The sequence below is a fragment of the Accipiter gentilis genome, chromosome 12 (genome assembly GCF_929443795.1).
Source record: "Accipiter gentilis chromosome 12, bAccGen1.1, whole genome shotgun sequence".
NCBI classification, from domain to species: domain Eukaryota; kingdom Metazoa; phylum Chordata; class Aves; order Accipitriformes; family Accipitridae; genus Astur; species Astur gentilis.
In genome coordinates this window covers 8,861,227-8,878,740 of record NC_064891.1, presented here as the reverse complement: position 1 = coordinate 8,878,740, position 17,514 = coordinate 8,861,227, and the positions used below count along the sequence as shown (strand labels likewise).

Here is a 17,514-nt window from a genome sequence, read left to right as displayed (position 1 = left end):
GAGAGCCAAATTAGTTCTAGCTTAGCTTGGCCGTTACTGTCCTAGAGTATGGCTAGACTGCTTTCTCCCCAGGGATGACAGGAAGGTATTTCCTTTACAGGATTCTCTGCTTGCGAAAGGTAGAAAGGGCAGGAGTACGAAGGCTGGATAGCACTTCTTGAAGATAAGGAGCAACCACAGATAGCTGCATATTTAATCTTTCTTTGCACCCACACAATTCATTACTGAAATGGAAAGCTGAGATGCACAACACCATGTAATACCATTCGCCTCCCTATAAGAGCTCTGGGGTTCTGCAAACTTACCAGATTCTGAAATCATCTTTCACTATTAGCCTACAGTTACTCCGGGAAGGATTTGCTATCCAGCATCACTGCATGGTTATCACCAGCCATTCTGGAGCAGTAAGAGCAAATATACATAGAGGTGGGCTCGCCACCTGACTTCACAGCTAGTGAAGTGAATGCTCATTACAAGGATGATTCAGCAAGAATGAAAAGAGTGCAGTTAAAATGTTAGACTTCTTCACCTTTACTGGTACGGACCCTAAAACAAGCCATCTTAAACTAGTTAACCTGATTAAATAACTATATAAAGTCAGTTGTTAAAAACCTAGTATTTATTAGACCAGTGACTCGAGGCCACAGGTTCCACTGTGTGAGTCTCTGTGGAACACACAGAGAGGCTTCCTGCCCTCTAGGAAGGGCACTTAGCTGTCTATCAGAGAGCCAGAGAGAAAAGTTAGGGATCCTCATCACAAATGCAATGTCTCCAGGATTATCTTTGGCTCAAGTGACTCAAATCCTATCAGAGAGAAATTTCTTACAATTTCATCAGGGAAATCTCAAGCATTAGAAAAATATAGAGATATTTCTGTGGTTTGGTGAGAAATTCACCACCACATAGGTAAAACCTTCAAAACCAGCATTTTAATCTACATGTGAATGTGCTTCTGTTCTGCGCAGGTAATGTAGGCATGGTACCCATCTGTTGTGGGTTTACTTTTTCAAAAAGGTGCACCTATAAACTTTGCATGAGTTTTTTACAGGGGTAGCTCAAAGTTTAAAATCTTGAATCTTCACACCCTTCTGCAATAAATCAAACTACTATTCTAATGCTGTTACTAATACAGCAGAGCTAGTAACATATGGGGCTGTGCTGGCATTCTTGCCCAATGACATAATTCAGCACTATCACCGAACTCTGCTCAGGCCTGTTTGTACAAGTCTGTTCACCCATCTGAGGCAGTGGTATATGGAATTCTTCACTCAGTTTCTATAGCATAACCTGGACTCAGCCAAGAAAACCCATTACCTGCCAAGGAACGGCCACTGCGTGGATTGGAGGCTCTACATTAATGCCTTCAGGAACCAATCTAAAGCACTGCACACCTTATGGGCTGTGTGGGTCACTGTTAAAGATGGAATCATTCCACCAAAAAAAAATGCCACTTCTTCCTTTTTTAAGATCCCCTAGAGCAAAAAAATGAACTTGTACAGACTCTTTCCATCAAGTTGAGATGCAGAGATAAAATCAAAATAAATGGATTTTAAATTGTGCCCACTTTTGGAACATGTTTTTTCAACAGGAAGAAACAGCCATCAGTAGCATTGTTGCTATTGTTATTACTGTTACTGAAGTGCTATAGAGTCACTGTCTCTATGACTGGTCTTTCCACACAGGGAAATCACTGCCGTTTCTGAAAGTATCATTTCTCCTTAGGTTTAGGGTGGACTGTGTTGGCGCAAGATGCTCAGTCTAACCTCTCAGCCTGCTTATGTCTGCATCATCTTCAAGATATTGCAATACATTTGTTGTACAGACATCCACACCAGCTGCCACAAGCTCTGTAGAGCCAGGAAGACTGGCTTGCGGATCCACCCAGTAAACATTCTTTGCTTAAGTCCGGAACAGTTTTCTCTCAAAGTGGTGGGAAACCACATATTTCCCCATGTTAGCCTCTATTCCAAACTTTAGCCTTCATGGAAACGCTTCCTACTTGCTATTTCAGGAGAAGTGATGGCATGTGTGCTGCAGGGCATGTATCAGAAGAACTTCCTCAAAAAAAAAGACTGCTGTGGGATGTCTTGACCTGCTCCAAGGGTTAATAAGGAGACAGCTCAGTCTTTTCTGAAAAGGATTTAAGGATTGATCCTGCTTCAAAATAAGTCAGTGGTAAAAATCACATTCTCAACTTCAGTGAAAAGAAAGCTAAGCTGTGCAGACTTGAACACAGTCGTTTTAGAAAAAGTACCTGAATTCTTTAGTCACAAATTATATGTATATTTTCCCTCAAAAGTACTAGTATATGCCATTCTGAAAGTTAACGAGTTTAAACATTCATGACTGTCACAAGGCAAACACAGGAGCTCAAAGCATGGAAGAATCGAACATTGTACAAGATCACCCTCAACAGCTAAAATCCAGTGCAGCCCTGTGCAGAAGGCTTTGAACAATCGTTCCCATCCTCTACTCACGTTTGCAGACTCCTGTGCTATCCATGTAGAACTGGGCTTGGCAGTGAGAGAGGCAAAGACCATGTACAGCTCCTACCATGGGCTGGTGAGGTTGCAGTACGTCCTCTGGTGCCCTGCACTGCAGGCAACGAGAGGCCCCCGGGCCAACGCATGTGCGGCAGGATGGGTGGCAACCTGTACACAGGTCAAGAGAGCAGTCAGAGACGCAGCTTTGAGGACAGCTTTCTCAGAGACATGGACAAGGCCCAACAACCTGGGCATCAGGTCATAAACGTGAGAGAGAAAGGGAAGAAAACACTGGTTTGGACCCTCTTGTTCATCCCTCTTTCCATCCAGTTTTGTATTGCTGTAGACAGTCTTATACTCAAAGAGCTAGAAAAGAGTGTACACTTCACAGCAACTCACAAGCTAAGAAATCTTTTCCATAAACTGATGGGGTGCTGCATTTTCTATAACGGAACAGGGATTTTAGAAAAATATTTTGACATCTTTTCCTCCACCCCCAAATAACAGCCCCTTTCTTGAATAAAGTTGATGAACAAATAATGTTGGGAAAAAACTGCAGTACTGTGGCATAGGCAATCAATTTTCCTTTAATTTCTGGAACCGTAATGGTGAACACAATCTCACTAGGAGAAATATCAAGAAATGACAGTCTGAAGGGCTCATAGGAAGCATAAATTAATCTTCCGAACTTTCAGGTTTTCCATTGCTGCAAAAATGTCCTCAGTCTTAGCAAATCTACTAGGTGTGTGCAGAATTTCATCCACCTCTTAACTCGTGTCAAGAAAAACTTGGAAGCAATGTACGTTTATTTCAACAACACAGAGAAAAAAAAAGTCCTCAAGATCACTAAATCCTGAGGGTGTGAAGGAGAAAGTATTTGAAAAGATTTGCTTTTTCTCAAAGTAGAAAAAAATCATCAGGCAAACACAGGAATTACTCATTGACCAGTTCAGCATAGGATAAAGGATCAGCATTGTAGCTGGGTAGTCCGAGCACAGCCTGAAAAAAGCCAATATAGCTACACTGGTTTACAGCAGCTGGGGAATTTACTCCAAGCACATAGCTTACCCTTGCAGACGTTGTGATCCTGGTAAAAACCCCCTCCACAGCCCTGCAGGCACTGGCCCCAACGCAGTGCCAGAGGAAAGGAACAGGAGGTGCAGTGAGTGGCCAGAGGTCCCTCACATGTGGAGCATGAATCGTGACAAGCTGATAAAGAAACAGAGCACACAGAACTTAAATATTCCATTTTTTTCTCCTTGAGAGTAGTGGTGCTGACTACTACAGCCTCCTCCAGCTAACTAAAAACTCCCAGTTGGCATGATATTCAGCTATATGAACTAATGAGAGCAGAAGTACACGAGTATTAATAACTACTAACAGTAATAACTCTCACTCACACAGCATTTTGAATATATATCTCAAAGTGTCTTAATAGGCTTAGCAAGGCAAAGAGGTTATTTAAAACAATCTATCACAAGTGAACCTAAGAAAACAAAAAATCAAATTCCCTGTCCCCACTCACACTTCTATGCTCTTAACATTCCCTCTCCCCAGGTAAACATCTGGGGAAAAGCAGACAACATGTGGAGGGTGCCTTGAGAGCCTTAGAAAAGATCATGCAAATATGCCTCTTACCTCTGCATCTTCTATTGCTACTTGGGAAATATCCATCTGGGCACTCTGAAATGCACTTCCCATCATGTAACAACTTATCTGAAGCACAGGTCAAACACCTGGGTTGGTCTGAATAGCATGTTTCACAGAACTCGTCACAAGCTGCCAAAGATGACAGCTCATTAATGAAATGCACTCAATAAGCAAAGAACAACAGACCCATCAACCTGGCCACATAGATAAAATCAAGTAAGCCAAACCATGCCTTGTCCTTTCTTTGCCAGAAAGGCATCTTTAGACATTGCTCTCCAGCACAAGTAACCTTTTGTACTTCCCTGGAATAAGTAGTGACATTCACAGAGGTAGACATGTGAGTGCAGACAGGTATTCACTGACCTGTATCCCATCTAGGACTCTGAGTAAGTACAAATACCAGAAATGGGTCTACACCAGCACTCCCTTCACACTTGACACAACCCCCTCCAGGTAATGTTTTTCCTGTTCACCAACCGTCTGTGAACAGGCAGCACCATTCTGAACAATTTCGCATATGAAAACCATCTCATAAATCTTTACATACCTTTGTACAACAAGCATCAGTTATCAGACTGTTCAGGAATTAAAAGATGGGGGAAAAGTTGATAAAAAAATGCAATTCTTCCCCCCCCCCTCCTGCCCTTTTCTTCAAGTCAAAGTTTTAAGTGAGAAAATGCATCTAAAATTAAGCGTAATAATGTTTCTTATCAATTCATGTGGTCTATATTCTCCCAGGCAGTCAGTTCTGAAGCTAACTGACCTGAAGTCTAAGAGTGCTGTAAAACTGGCTTCCCTAGGTCAGTAGCACTACTGTTGCCGTACATGCAGAAAAGCCAAGCATTTTACTTAACCAATTTTTGTTTCTTTCCACCAGTCAGCCTCCCTTTAAAACAGCTTAGAGATCTCTGGTTGGGTATCAAAATGCCTGGTTTTGGTAGAAGACAAAAGGCCTGAATCCTGAAGGGTATGTGGAACAGCTATGCAGTTTTGAGAAATCACTGGCCATAAAAATCAAAATTATGCTCAAGCTGCATCTAAGCTAAATTTCCTTTTTAGCTTAAACGACTTTCAGCTACAGATTTAAGATTTCAAGCCTGCACACTTCAAAACACAGGTAAGTAAAATTTACTGGTATAGACATCAACCAAACTAAAGGGGAACCTGGTCAAAGTGAAATTCATCCAGAATCTGCCAGAAGAGCAACATTCTCCAGGTTTCAAGGCCTCTCTAGCTAGCTGTGGCTCAGATAGACCTGCATGAAGACAGACAACCCCTGTGTCATTTCTACTGACTATGCTGGACAGTCCTTCAAAGCATGGAGGTGGTTGCCAGCAGAAACCCAGACTTGACCTGAATGGTTGCAGCAAATTTTAGATTCTTTGTTTCTTTGAGACATTTTTCCCCTTCATGATCTGTTTGACTTAGGTCTTAATTCTCGCCAGCCATCTCTTCCCTTTTCTCAGCAAACTTTCCCAGCAACCAAGTCTCATCTGTTGTGCAGGTATTAGTTATTGTGATGCTGAATTACAATCAAATTTACAGAAACCTGCTGGCAAAGGCCATTTTTTCTTCCCACAGACAAATGGATTTGTCAAGCCCTCAGAAACTACTCAGTTAGGCTTTCAAGCTGTTCAGTGAAGGAAAAAACCTTAAACCTTTCAGCATCTGATTAGCTTAAATGAATTAATAATCTTACAAACAAACAGCAGCTTTCCTCATCTGATATTTATGCACGAGGTGCATCTGGCTTCTTAGACATGAATAAAATCACAGCTGCTGCACGGATAAATGAAATATTGATTCCTTTTTTGCAGAGCATTTCTCAAGCTTCTTGCAATTGGAGAAGAAAACAGGTATTTACCGCTGCAGATTCCATCCTTTGTATAAAATCCCTGTCCACAGCTGGCCACACAGAGCCCTGCTTTTAGCACGCGTGATGCGTCTTTGCAGGACAAACAATTGTTCTCAGCAGCACCCCAGCATGAGGAACAGGACTCATGACAAGCTGCAGGAAAGAAAGGTGCAGGATTAACAGACAATCAGCTTCCAGTCATCTCTTTAAAATGAGCAGTTTGCAGTAATTCACTTTTTTTTGCAGTTTTGTTTCTTAAATTCACAGGCATTCATTGCTTCAGAAAAGGAAAAGAAAACAAAAAAACACTGCTCTTCTTATGTTAGTATCTTTTATCCAAGCCATCTCAGGGGTACAATTTACAGCTTCATTTTGTACATGCAATATTACATGCTGTATACATCAGAGCAGTTTCTGTAGCTGTAATCAGACTAGGAGGAGCGTTGGTAACACTGTTAAGTCCTGTTTGTTCATCCTGGTGCTAGGGGCTGTATAAGCACAAAGGGAAATGGGAAGAGATCCCATTATATGCTACTTAAAAAAAACAGAGCTGCAATCAGATCCTTGCAGTGACACTGACATTAACCCAGCTCCATGTACAAACACAGAAGTAGACTGCAGGGCTGCAATCGAGGTCCTGCAAAATTAAACACAAGACAGCCTACTTCTGGAAACAACTCCTTCTGCCCTTCCAGGACTCTGCACTGGCACAGAAGGAACTGACTTCTGGCTGTTGGCCGATCTGGTCAGGCACTGCAGAAACCCTCACGTGCTCAGACTGAGTAATTCATGGGGAAAGGTGGGCAGTGGGTCCCAGGTCCAGTACAGCAGGCACTGCATAACTTTTCCTTGACACTGCCAGCAGAAGAGAAGGGGCATTCCCTCACTGAGTTGAGATACCAGCTACTTTTCTCTCTGGGTGAGTCATCTGTCATGGTTGGGACACAGTAATGTTTCAGATATTCCTGAAGTATATCACATTTCTGCAATGCAAGTAGTATAAATGCCCTCTCTGTGGCATCTGGGTACAGGAACACATAGGCAGAACAGAGTGATCCTTGTGCATGATGACATCTTACAACTAAACTAATAACTGTATGAAGACCAATTCTGCCTCCCAAAACAGTTGTTGAACGAACGACCTTATTTGAAACTGTACAAGTTCAGCTGTGGGGGAGATTCAGCCCACTGTGGTTACTGTTTTATGAAATGCGTGACGCAGACTCATGTTAAATCCTGTGCTACCAGTGCTTGCAGGAACTGCGCAAATTACAGTTATTTTAGCTATTTTTTCTCAATTACACCCAAATATGTTCCAAAGATATTCTTAAATTTATTATTTCACAATAAGGCAGGTACACACTTGTGGTCCCAGAGCACGGCAGGTGGGAGAAAACAGAACCTTTTGACATTTGCCCCGTATCCACAAACATGTCTGAAGTTGCACCCACCCAAGAAAAACTCATCTGCAAGTAGTCTCAGTGGAACGCAGGAACCAGCAGACACAGCTCATCCACATAACTAAGAGCACATTTACACTACAGAACAGTGACAAAAGCAAACACCTTCCTGCCAAAATAAACCCGCTAAGTGAGACACAATTCACCCTCTCCCCTATAACAGGTGGGAGTGTTTGCAATCCAGGTAGCTGTAAGTAAGTTTACAGCAAACTGGTGATCACCACTACTCCCATCTCACTCCTGTTTTGCATGGTTTCTATGCTGCTTCTGTCTGCTCGAGGCCATAGTTGCTCTTGGGTTTGTTAATTAATGAGATGGAGCACCTATGTTTGTGCTTATATATGAGTCACACTGCATAGCCTAAGATAAAACACCCCTTCCTAGTGGATCTCACTGCACCCTAAGGCAAGGAAGTGTTATCATCTCCATCCCATATAAAGGGAACTGAAACACAGAGGTGTGATGTGACAGGCATGGGGTTAGAACAGGGAGTATTTAGGGGGCCAAGACGTGGGACATTTGAGTTCATGCCCAGCATGTGGTCCTTCGACAATCTGGACGTTCCTTCTCCACATTTTCACCTTTGCTTATTTTCCCTTTTCTCGTCTTCTTCTGTTGCCCTTTAACTAGCTGTTTGCTTTCCCCCTTCTCACCTTCCTGCATCTTCCTCCTGCACCCCCCCGCCCTTAATTCCTGATCTGTCCAGAATGCTATGGCTCTTCTAGTTCCTGAACGCTCTTTTGTGAGGAGTGTCCCATAAGGACACTAGGTATCCTGTACCCAAAAGGATCTTCCCCCCCAACTCATAAAGCAACTGCCGTCACCACTATCAAGCGCATCTAGTTGGGGCTGATTCACAACACGATGAATACCAAACATCCCATCCCAAGGTAAAGATTGTGCACACTTTTCTGCTCCAGTCGATAATTTCCCTTGCTGATAAAAAGCTGCATCTTGTTCCAGCTTGGATGATTCTCAGGGCATGTCTGCACTCGAAAGTTAACTGCAGCGTATGAGTTCATGCTGTAAATCCTTAAGTACTGAAATGTCCTCACTTCACCTTCCAGCCGTGAGTGTTTTGCTCCTCTCTGAGCTCACTGTAACTTTCTTTTTGAAAGAGTGGGTACCAGGACTTGGATCCTCTAATTAAAGACTTCCTACTGCACAGCTTGACTCCCTTGCTGTTAACCTGCCTCAATATGTTGACACATCGGAACGTACCCAGTTATTTGCAAAGTTCTCAAGTCCTCTCTGGAGGTACTGCTCCTTTCCTTTCTCTCCTGGCAGCCTGGCCTCCACACTCCGTTGCTAGACAGGCAGCCTTGCATACAGCTGTATTAAAAATGCACTTTTGATGAAAGCCAGGTCAGTTGGGCAGATGTGCTTTGGCTCCCACCGTGCACCATTTGCTGCCTGCACTAGACCAAGCACTCCTGAGCGCATCCACACCTCAATCTCTTCTCTCAAGCAGCTGCCTCAAGCTGTGCCTCTGTGTAGGTCAAAATAATGTCTTCACCTCCCGCCAGTTCCACACATTTTGCTGGATGTAAGTCTACCATAAACAATACCCACGCTGGAAAGGTCTTTGGCATGGCTGGACCCACATCCCAGGCTCTTCTCTGGAGACGGTGCCCAGCAGTATTGCCTCTCTGCCACAGTCTGCGCACGGCCATTCTGCTGGGCTTTTGTCGTCACCACCACCACTGTCCTTGCCCACGGCTACCTGCAGTGCAAACAACCCTCCCTCTCAGCTTGCCTTCCTTTCTGGCTCTGGCTCTCTTAAGCCTTTCTATGGACACATGGCTGTAGGGCTAATAAAGCAGTAGACAGGCCAGCCCAGCCCACTCCCCTTTTCTCTGCTGCCAAAAAGAAACTCACCACAAATGTTAATCTAAACACAGCCATGAAGAAAGGGAGTGAGACAAGAAGGAAGGGTATCTTAGACAAGGTGGGCTAAGAACACCCCAGTGCCATTCTTCTGGTGGGGAAACCTGTAACATCTAGGCTCAAGCCAGGTAATGATACAAACCAGCAGTCTGCAGGTTGGAGGAGTTTAAGATCTTATTTCACCTCCTCTCTCCAGTTCCCAGTTGGCTCTCACTGGCCCTTGGCAAAGATCCTGCAAATCCACTCCTGGCTATCACAGCAGCTTTCAAGTCTTCTAGCAAGGCAGCTGTTGTATTAAAATTGCTTGTCTTCCTAGATGGGGCATGACGTCTTGCTATCTCAGCTATGGGTAGTGAGGGAAGATGAAGTACAACCTACCAGAGGTCATCAGACCTTCTGAGAAGCTGCAGTGAATTTGGCAAACTGACATGAAACAGATCCTCTGGACTCCCAGCTATTAGACAGAGACCAGGTCCAAATGGGTTCTTTGAGACCAAAAGGGACAGAAAGGGAGGAGATCTAACTAGCAGAGGTCGGAAGAAAGGAAGGAAAGGAGAAAGAACGCAACCCAATTTTTAGCAAGACAGCCACATGTAGCATTTGGAAGTAGCACAAATGACACACAGTACAGGATCGGTAACAATTTCCTCAGGCGGGCCAAGAAAAAAAAGGCTTGCAGCAAGACGCTCAGCTCGAATGTGCTGCTACAGTCACTAGCTCTGCTATGCAAGCCCTCCCTGGGAACAGGCTCCACGGGCTCCTCTGACACAGCCATTTCTGTATGTGAGGTGGCAAGCACCTCCAGGAGTTATCAGCTGCCAGTCTCCAGATGACAAACACGCACAGCCTAATTCATGCTCCTGGTGGCAAGCACCTCCAGGAGTTATCAGCTGCCAGTCTCCAGATGACAAACACGCACAGCCTAATTCATGCTCCCACAGATACAATCCTTCACTTCTCGTGCTTGCAGTGACAGGCACCAGGCAATTTATTTTCACATGTCTTGAGGACTTTTTTGTCACTAGTCCAGCAGCTAGTAAAACCCAGCCAACATCTCCACTCTGTTTGCCATCAGATGGTACAACCGCAGCTGCAGTTGTAAGCAATGGACCCCCAACAGGTAGGAACTGGGTTCATACGGATGGGACGGCAGCCCCAACCCATTCCTGCCCTGTGTTTATACACACTCACGCACAACCTGCCTGCAGAAGCTTTGGCTCTTTCAGCACTGGGTCAGTGCCAGACTCAACAGCTGCTCCTGGTGCAAACAGCAACCAACTCCACTAAAAAAGCAGAGGAAAAAGTGGAAGCATTCAAGGAGCCACTGTCAGCTGAAACGTCTTTGCCTACAGCAACTAAGTGTCTGTGTGAAAAGAAATCAACAGAATGACTGCATTGCCAGGAACCTGTTTTCAGCCTTCCTGGCTATTTTCAGTTCAGATTTGTAGGGACTGTTTTGCATTGCCTCCTCCCTTCTGTGTGGATACTGGACTTATATGCAAGACCCTGCAGCTTAACCAGACACTGCTGCTGAAGGAAAGATATTCAAAAGATTATAGTCAACCTTCCAGTTGCAATAGGGTGTGCAATTACTCTGCCTCAGCTGACGTGATAGTATTCATTAAGATGCAGTAACATGTCTTTCCAGAAAATCAAAATTAAACAGACAAAACTTCCAGGATCCCGCTTCTTGGTTAAAGCAAGAGCACTCCAGTGGCTCCTGAGCCAATGGGTCTTTTTCTCTGCTCTGTTACTCAGGAGCTGCAGGGGTGTAATGAAGAAGTCACACAGAAGTGACAGAGGCCCAGGCTTTTAGAAGATGAGAGCTCCTGCAAAGTGATGCTTCTGTTCTTTCATGATTGACCAGAAATCAGAGAATCAATTAAAGAACCACCCACCAAACTTTCTCTGATCTGCATCAGAGCAGTTATAACATTGCCAGGTTTGACGACAACAGGAGGGCTAACACAAATGGCATCCCAGCAAGAACACAGTAAGAAGTCACTGTGTGGCTTTGGAAAAGCACAGATGGGGTCCGACTGCTCTGTGCCGCATCGTAGCATTAACCACCTTTAACTTGCCCTCCTCACCATGAGCTGGGCAAGTTCAGCTTAGTCATGTTCCGTTGTTTATCCTCAAGGTGAGCCTCCGCAGCCAGATACGGCAGAGAAAAACAACAGGTTGTGAATAAAAATTCAAGCGCTTTGCTACAGAGGGAGCTGGGTCTGCGAGCATCAAGTTACACATTTTGACGTTCGCATTTTGGGAGATCAAAGCAGAAACACTTGAGTTCTGCCTAGGCTTTTGAATAATCTTGAAAACATAAATAATTAAGTTAGAAAAATGCAGTGAGAGCACTGAACACTGCAAGTCCTTTGAGTCCTTCTGTTCTACCAGGCAGACATCTCTTATTTTCGCTTCCCTTTGCTTTGCCTTTGGTGGGGGGGGGTTTCTTAACTGTTTCCACAGCCTATTTCTGACAAGGAAGACTTCATCTACCGCTCTGCTCTAAGCCTGATACAAACTGATCCATGATCTTTAAATACACTGCCATATAACTGAACCTATTACCTTTTATTCTCAACTTCACATTCTCTTAATGGTTTTCATACTTTACAGAAGCAGGCGGAGGGACAGGGACAGGAAACAATGCTTGTGTAAGATTGAAATAGGGCAAGGATTAAACAACTGTATTCCAAAATTCAAAATAGATTCAATTAGACCAGATGTTATAAAACATAAACAAAAGGAAAGACTAATTCATTGTGTTTTGTTACTAACAGTGTTTCCACAATAGGATGGAGTAAGAAACCTGGTTTTATGAGTCTTTTTCATCTCCAGAACGAATTCCTCAAGAAGGAGTTTACTGGAACTATAGCGATTAACACAGTCTAGTTCATTCTTTTTGTGATTTTGGAACATGCTTATTGTAGATGTTAAAACCATTATGAGAAAAATATTTCTGAACAGTCTAAGGCTCATCTGGACAATCAGATTAGAGATTTGTGAAAATAAAGAGGATACAAAGAAAGAGTGAATGGCAATGAATTATGGACCATATCTGAAATTTAAGATGTTCTCCACTGGTGTGACTTTATGCAGAAAATGCAGCCAGGCAGAACTAAAGCAAATTGGTTTAATTCCCTTGAGGAAACAGGAACAAATTTTCCCAGCAACTTTCAGCTACAAGCATGTGTGACTGCAAATTTGGATCGAATGTACAATCAGTAATCTAAAAACCAGTAATAAAATGAAACATTAGCTTTTCCCTACCGCTTCAGCAGTACATGGGCACTGCCAATTAAAACACTAGGAGCAGGTGGAAAGGAAATGGCAAAATAAAACCAAATGAAGTAGAAGATTATTTGATACTTAAGTCTATAAATTCTTTTGGACCGGGTCTCTCTTTTCTATTTATACACACACAATGGGGCCCTAGTCTATAGTGACTGCTGGAAGACAGAGGCTTTTCAGACTTTGAAAACCTGAAACAAATGGTCAGCTCTTCAAGGCAAACCACTTCAGAAAAGGAAGCTGGACTTGGAATCTCAAGTGCTTTCCCCTGAAACCTGCCAAAAGCCCTAAGCCCGTATTTAAGGAGAAGGGCTAGTTCCAAAGAAATTAAAGTGATGGCTCAAGAAGTTAAGCATGTGCTCCACCCCTTTGATGAATTAGAGCTGCAGAAATAGAAGCCTTCTAAAAAGGCCAACATCAAGAGGAGAAAAGTGTTAACTTTAGAGAAAACAATTAAACTGTCACGATGAAAAAGCAGCTGCTTTACAGTTTGGGAAAAGTAAAAATATTTCAAAGGAGCAGGGGAAGCTCATAAAAGCACTATCACACTTCCACTGAAGAGAAAACTGAAACTTCAAGATCTTATTCTCAGTCTTTCCAATCACTAACATACAGGATTTAGACACATCTCAGTGTTTTATAGAATTACTAACTAACTTTGTAAATATGCTTCCTGAGAACAGTTAGTCCCATCAACTTTAAGGAAGAGCGCACCATATGAAACAAATGAATGGCAAAACAAAGCAAAAGAAGTTTTCCAAATAGTATTTTCTGTGCACTTTTCTGACTTCTATCAATCCCTCAACCCTCCAAGCAATTTTCTATGCACTTCAAAGTACCAGCTCCTGAAAGGTCTGGCATTAGCTGCTGCAGTTAGACTGCACTGAACTCAGAGAAAACCCCCAAGGATCAGGTGGCCAGGCACGGCTCGAGGTGTTATATCCTTAGTAAAATTAGTGCATACATCCTGCTCTATACCCTTAACACCACAAAAACCACAGTCACATTTCCAAAATAAAATTCTGAATCGAAAGAGGACAGTAGTGAAAAAACGCAGTGTTCAAAACCAGAGTTTTATCACAACAGAACTGATCCGCTGAGGAATTTTAATGAATATTTCCCCAAGCAGTAATCAATTTTACACTGTATGACTTAGTTCCTCTGTCCACTCCTTCCTTTACTCTAGGGTGAACATTAACACCTATATCAACAGCAGATCCCTCAACAGAGAGTATATCTAATAGCTCAGGTACAGCTTTTGGCTGCTGTTTTGCTATCACAAAGTATTGCAGTCTTTTTTGCTTTGAGTTACCTCTGCAGAGGAGCTGATTCTGAAAGTATCCCTTCCCACATGAAGTCACACACTGCCCGTTCTGCATTAGCAGGGATGTCTGGCATGAGGAGCACTCAAATCCATTGGTACAGGCTGAGCATGTTTCATTGCAGGCTTCCAAGAGAAAGAATAGAGAAGAAAGATGTATTAATCCCGAATGTCTTGGGTGCAGCAAGACTCCCCTGCTCTGACAAAAGGAGATAATTTTGCCTCATTTTGGCAAAAGAGTTTGAGAATTTGCATTTTTCAGGGGCTTGCACCTGAAACCTCCTGAAGTCTTAAACCCATGGTTACTACTCAGTATGTGCCTGAATGCTTTTCCAGACAAAGTCTGGCAATCTCTTTATAATAAGCTTGTGGGATCCTACAAACAAAAGCACAGCAAGCCACAGAGAAGGCAGTCATCTGACAGGGTATAACCCTTTGCAGAAAGTACCTAGGCAAGTTCCTCCATCCTGGTAGAAGCCCGAGGCACATGTCTCCACACAGTGCCCATTCTGCAGCTGCTTCCTTGTGTCTCGGCAGGCATTACAGTGATCAAAGGACTGAGAGCAGGTCAAACAGTCTGGGTGGCACTCAACTGGCACAAAGAAAAGACACAGCAGTAAAAACCATCAGCAGTGTTTTCAATCAGGAAGGCACAAAACAAGGCACGCTCCAAAATCAAAGTGAAATTCTTTACTTATTTCTCTTGGTGGTTCAAGGTGTATTAGTTTTGGAGTGGCTATTTTTTCCATGATTGCATGAAAGGGGATAAAAAATTATACTGCTGTGTTCTAGTATGTGAGAAGTTATTACACAGATTCAGACTTTCTAGACTATTGATACAAAGGATATTCATTGTCCACATGGTTTCTCAGCAGTAAAAATCATAAGGCATCAGGAATGAATGGTCCGAAGCAACCCGAATTTGAGTTTCCTTCAGTCAAACCCTGAGAAAAGACAAGACTGTGTCCATGCCAGGTCAGAGTTCAGGTGGCAGACCACTCCCCCTCCAGTCAAAAGTTTTGTGTCACAGCACTGTAGCAAGCATTTCCTGACCACAGGTATTTTCTCAAATGGCACGCCTGCTCCCTCTGCAGAGGCCAAGACAAGGACTACTTTCCCTTTACTACTGAGCTACTTTTGATTGCTGGAAGAAAACCTGTCTGTTCCTTTCTGACAAGTCAGCAGAAAGGATCCCAATGCTGAAAACTCTCCTTCATTTACACTAAATAACCTGCAAGTTTCCAGGGAGATGTACACAATGAAAAAATCAGGAATCAAGAGCTACAGAAGACGTACAGGTGAAGATAACTATGAATACATAGTGACAAACACAAGGAATGAATAGGAGGCTCCATCTCTATCCATTTCTTTCCAATAACTTTCCAAAGGTATATGCAGCCCCATCCTTCCAGCCTGACAATGAACATACTTGGAGAGGTACAGAATGGACGATTTTTCTCCAGGTACAAAAAAATTCCCTCTGCTCCAACTGAAATGTTCTCAGTGAGACGGCATATTTGCTGGCTTTAACATAAATACAGCTATGCTTAGGGCTATATGCTTTGTACTGGCTGAGAATGAATGGGTTCTCTCTGTCTGCTTCTCCCAGCACATCTGTGAGAAGCAGCAATAAATTTTTATTGGCTTTAATGAAGCAGATGCATTAGGGACTGATGCTCTGGGCTCACAGATTGAAATGCTGCAGGCGGGATTCTGCATTTGTTTCTCATCGCTTCCAATGCAAAACAGAAAAAGACAGAGGGAAAACAGCAGGCTTCAGTAAAGTAGATTTCCATTTACGTTTTAGGACACCAAAATGCAAGTTTATCTCTGTATGTCCAATACCATGACTTCAAAGCTTGTGTTTTCCAAAATGCTACCATTATGGAAGCTAAACAAAGAGGCCAGATTTTCAAGGGTGACCAGTACACAGTGGTACTTCTTGATAAGAGGGAAAACACAAGGTTGCTGAGAGCACTTTATAATCTGTCCTCTCCTTAGGAGCCTGTGCAGATGCTGTTCCCTTTCAAAAATCCAGGACAATTTTATCTGAACTGTCCAAAACCCATTTTCCTCACTTTTCAATTTGTAGTGCTTTGCATTTTTACTAGCATGCAGTAAATAACAAGCTTTAAAACATTAATATGGCAAATATGCCAAGGCACTCCTCCAAATGACAGCATAATTAAACTGTGAAGCTATTTGCTTTTTACTGAGATAAAACATTAACTGGAGCACTCGGTTAAAAGCAAAGTTATATGAATGCACAAGAAGAGCTACCAACATGAAAAGTTAGCAAACCACAGCTAAAGCCTACCAACTATGAAATGTAAATAAAGGAGAATGACAATATCCTGGAGAAAAATGAATTTATATGCAAAATTAACATCTAAGCTAAGGCTATCCTAATCTTTCCAAACAATTATTAACTGGCAGCCATTCAGCCCCAAGTGAGCTTGTGGCATAACAGTGTAAGCAGGTTCTTTCTTCTTTTCACTCCCAAGAAATAATCAGGAGCCCATAAACTCCAAAACCCATGTTAGGATTGAGAAAGGAGCAGTCCCCTGCCTTATAAAACTCATGTTGAAGAAAAAAGAAAAAGACAAAACATTTTTAAAACACCAACACCAAAGAGAAACTCTTTTGCCAAAACAAAGCTATCATTTAAACCAGGGGTGGTCAGTGGGAGCCTTTGGATGGAGCCCTAAACGTCTCTAAGAACCCTAATGAAATCATATGAAAACCAGTTAATTAGCAACAGAAAACTGAATACAGGTATTGGACCGGTACTGAGGAAGCAAGGGTCGCGAGGATGCAGGAACAACCTCCGTGGAAGAGGTGTATGCGACACTCATGCTCCCACCCAACACGAGCGACGGTAAGAAACAATTGACCTTGGGTCTGTACCTGGCTCGCAGTGCGGGCAGCAGTCACCCTTTACCTCCACAGCCAGGCTCCCCAGCGGGCAGGGTGGGCAGGAGCGCTGGAAGCAGGTCACCTCCGCGTCCCGGCATTCGCATTCTGTGCACGGCCCTTCTTCCCATTTCTCTCCGTTCTGCACAAGAAACACCGAACAGCCAGCATCAGTAGTGAAGGAGAGCCTTTGCACAAAGTGGTTTTGCCATGCATGGAAATGTCTGGGTAAATTGCAAGGCCACATCCGTGCTAGTAGTAAATTAAACATTTCTGGGACTGTTTCAGCACTGAGACCTGCCAACATGGAACTGCATGCCTCTGTACCATTAACCCTCTTACCCTTTTTGCCTTTCCAGAATAAGGCAGCCTGCAAAGCACCTACTGAGAAGAGTCCTTGGCCCGTGAACACCTGAACACATTCCCCCTCAGCACCCCCTCCAAAGCAGGGTGTTTTTCAGTTAGCAGTAAGTTCTTTCTACTTCTTCACCTCCCTTGGTTTTCTCTGACTCAAAGCATTTTCTTCTGTCTCCAAACTTTGCTGCCTCACTTGTCCACTTCTTTTTCACAGCCTAGTAACAAGTCCTTGAATCTGCTCTGTATCTGAACAGATATATACCTGTAACCTGTCCTCTGTCTGAATCTACGTCT

The 17,514-nt window shown here is 43.2% G+C and overlaps 1 protein-coding gene across 3 annotated transcripts in view; it reads right to left on the bottom strand.

Annotated features, from left to right (window-relative positions):
* FRAS1 (Fraser extracellular matrix complex subunit 1) overlaps nt 1–17,514 on the bottom strand; it is a 175,755-nt gene that overhangs the window by 80,782 nt on the left and 77,459 nt on the right. For all 3 annotated transcript variants that reach the window (XM_049814968.1, XM_049814967.1, XM_049814969.1), the window contains 7 exons: nt 16,858–17,005; nt 14,399–14,542; nt 13,942–14,076; nt 5,998–6,141; nt 4,122–4,262; nt 3,552–3,692; nt 2,478–2,651 (listed from right to left, as the gene is read on the bottom strand). In XM_049814968.1, the coding sequence (XP_049670925.1) occupies nt 2,478–2,651; nt 3,552–3,692; nt 4,122–4,262; nt 5,998–6,141; nt 13,942–14,076; nt 14,399–14,542; nt 16,858–17,005 (1,027 nt within the window). The remainder of the gene's footprint in view (nt 1–2,477; nt 2,652–3,551; nt 3,693–4,121; nt 4,263–5,997; nt 6,142–13,941; nt 14,077–14,398; nt 14,543–16,857; nt 17,006–17,514) is intronic.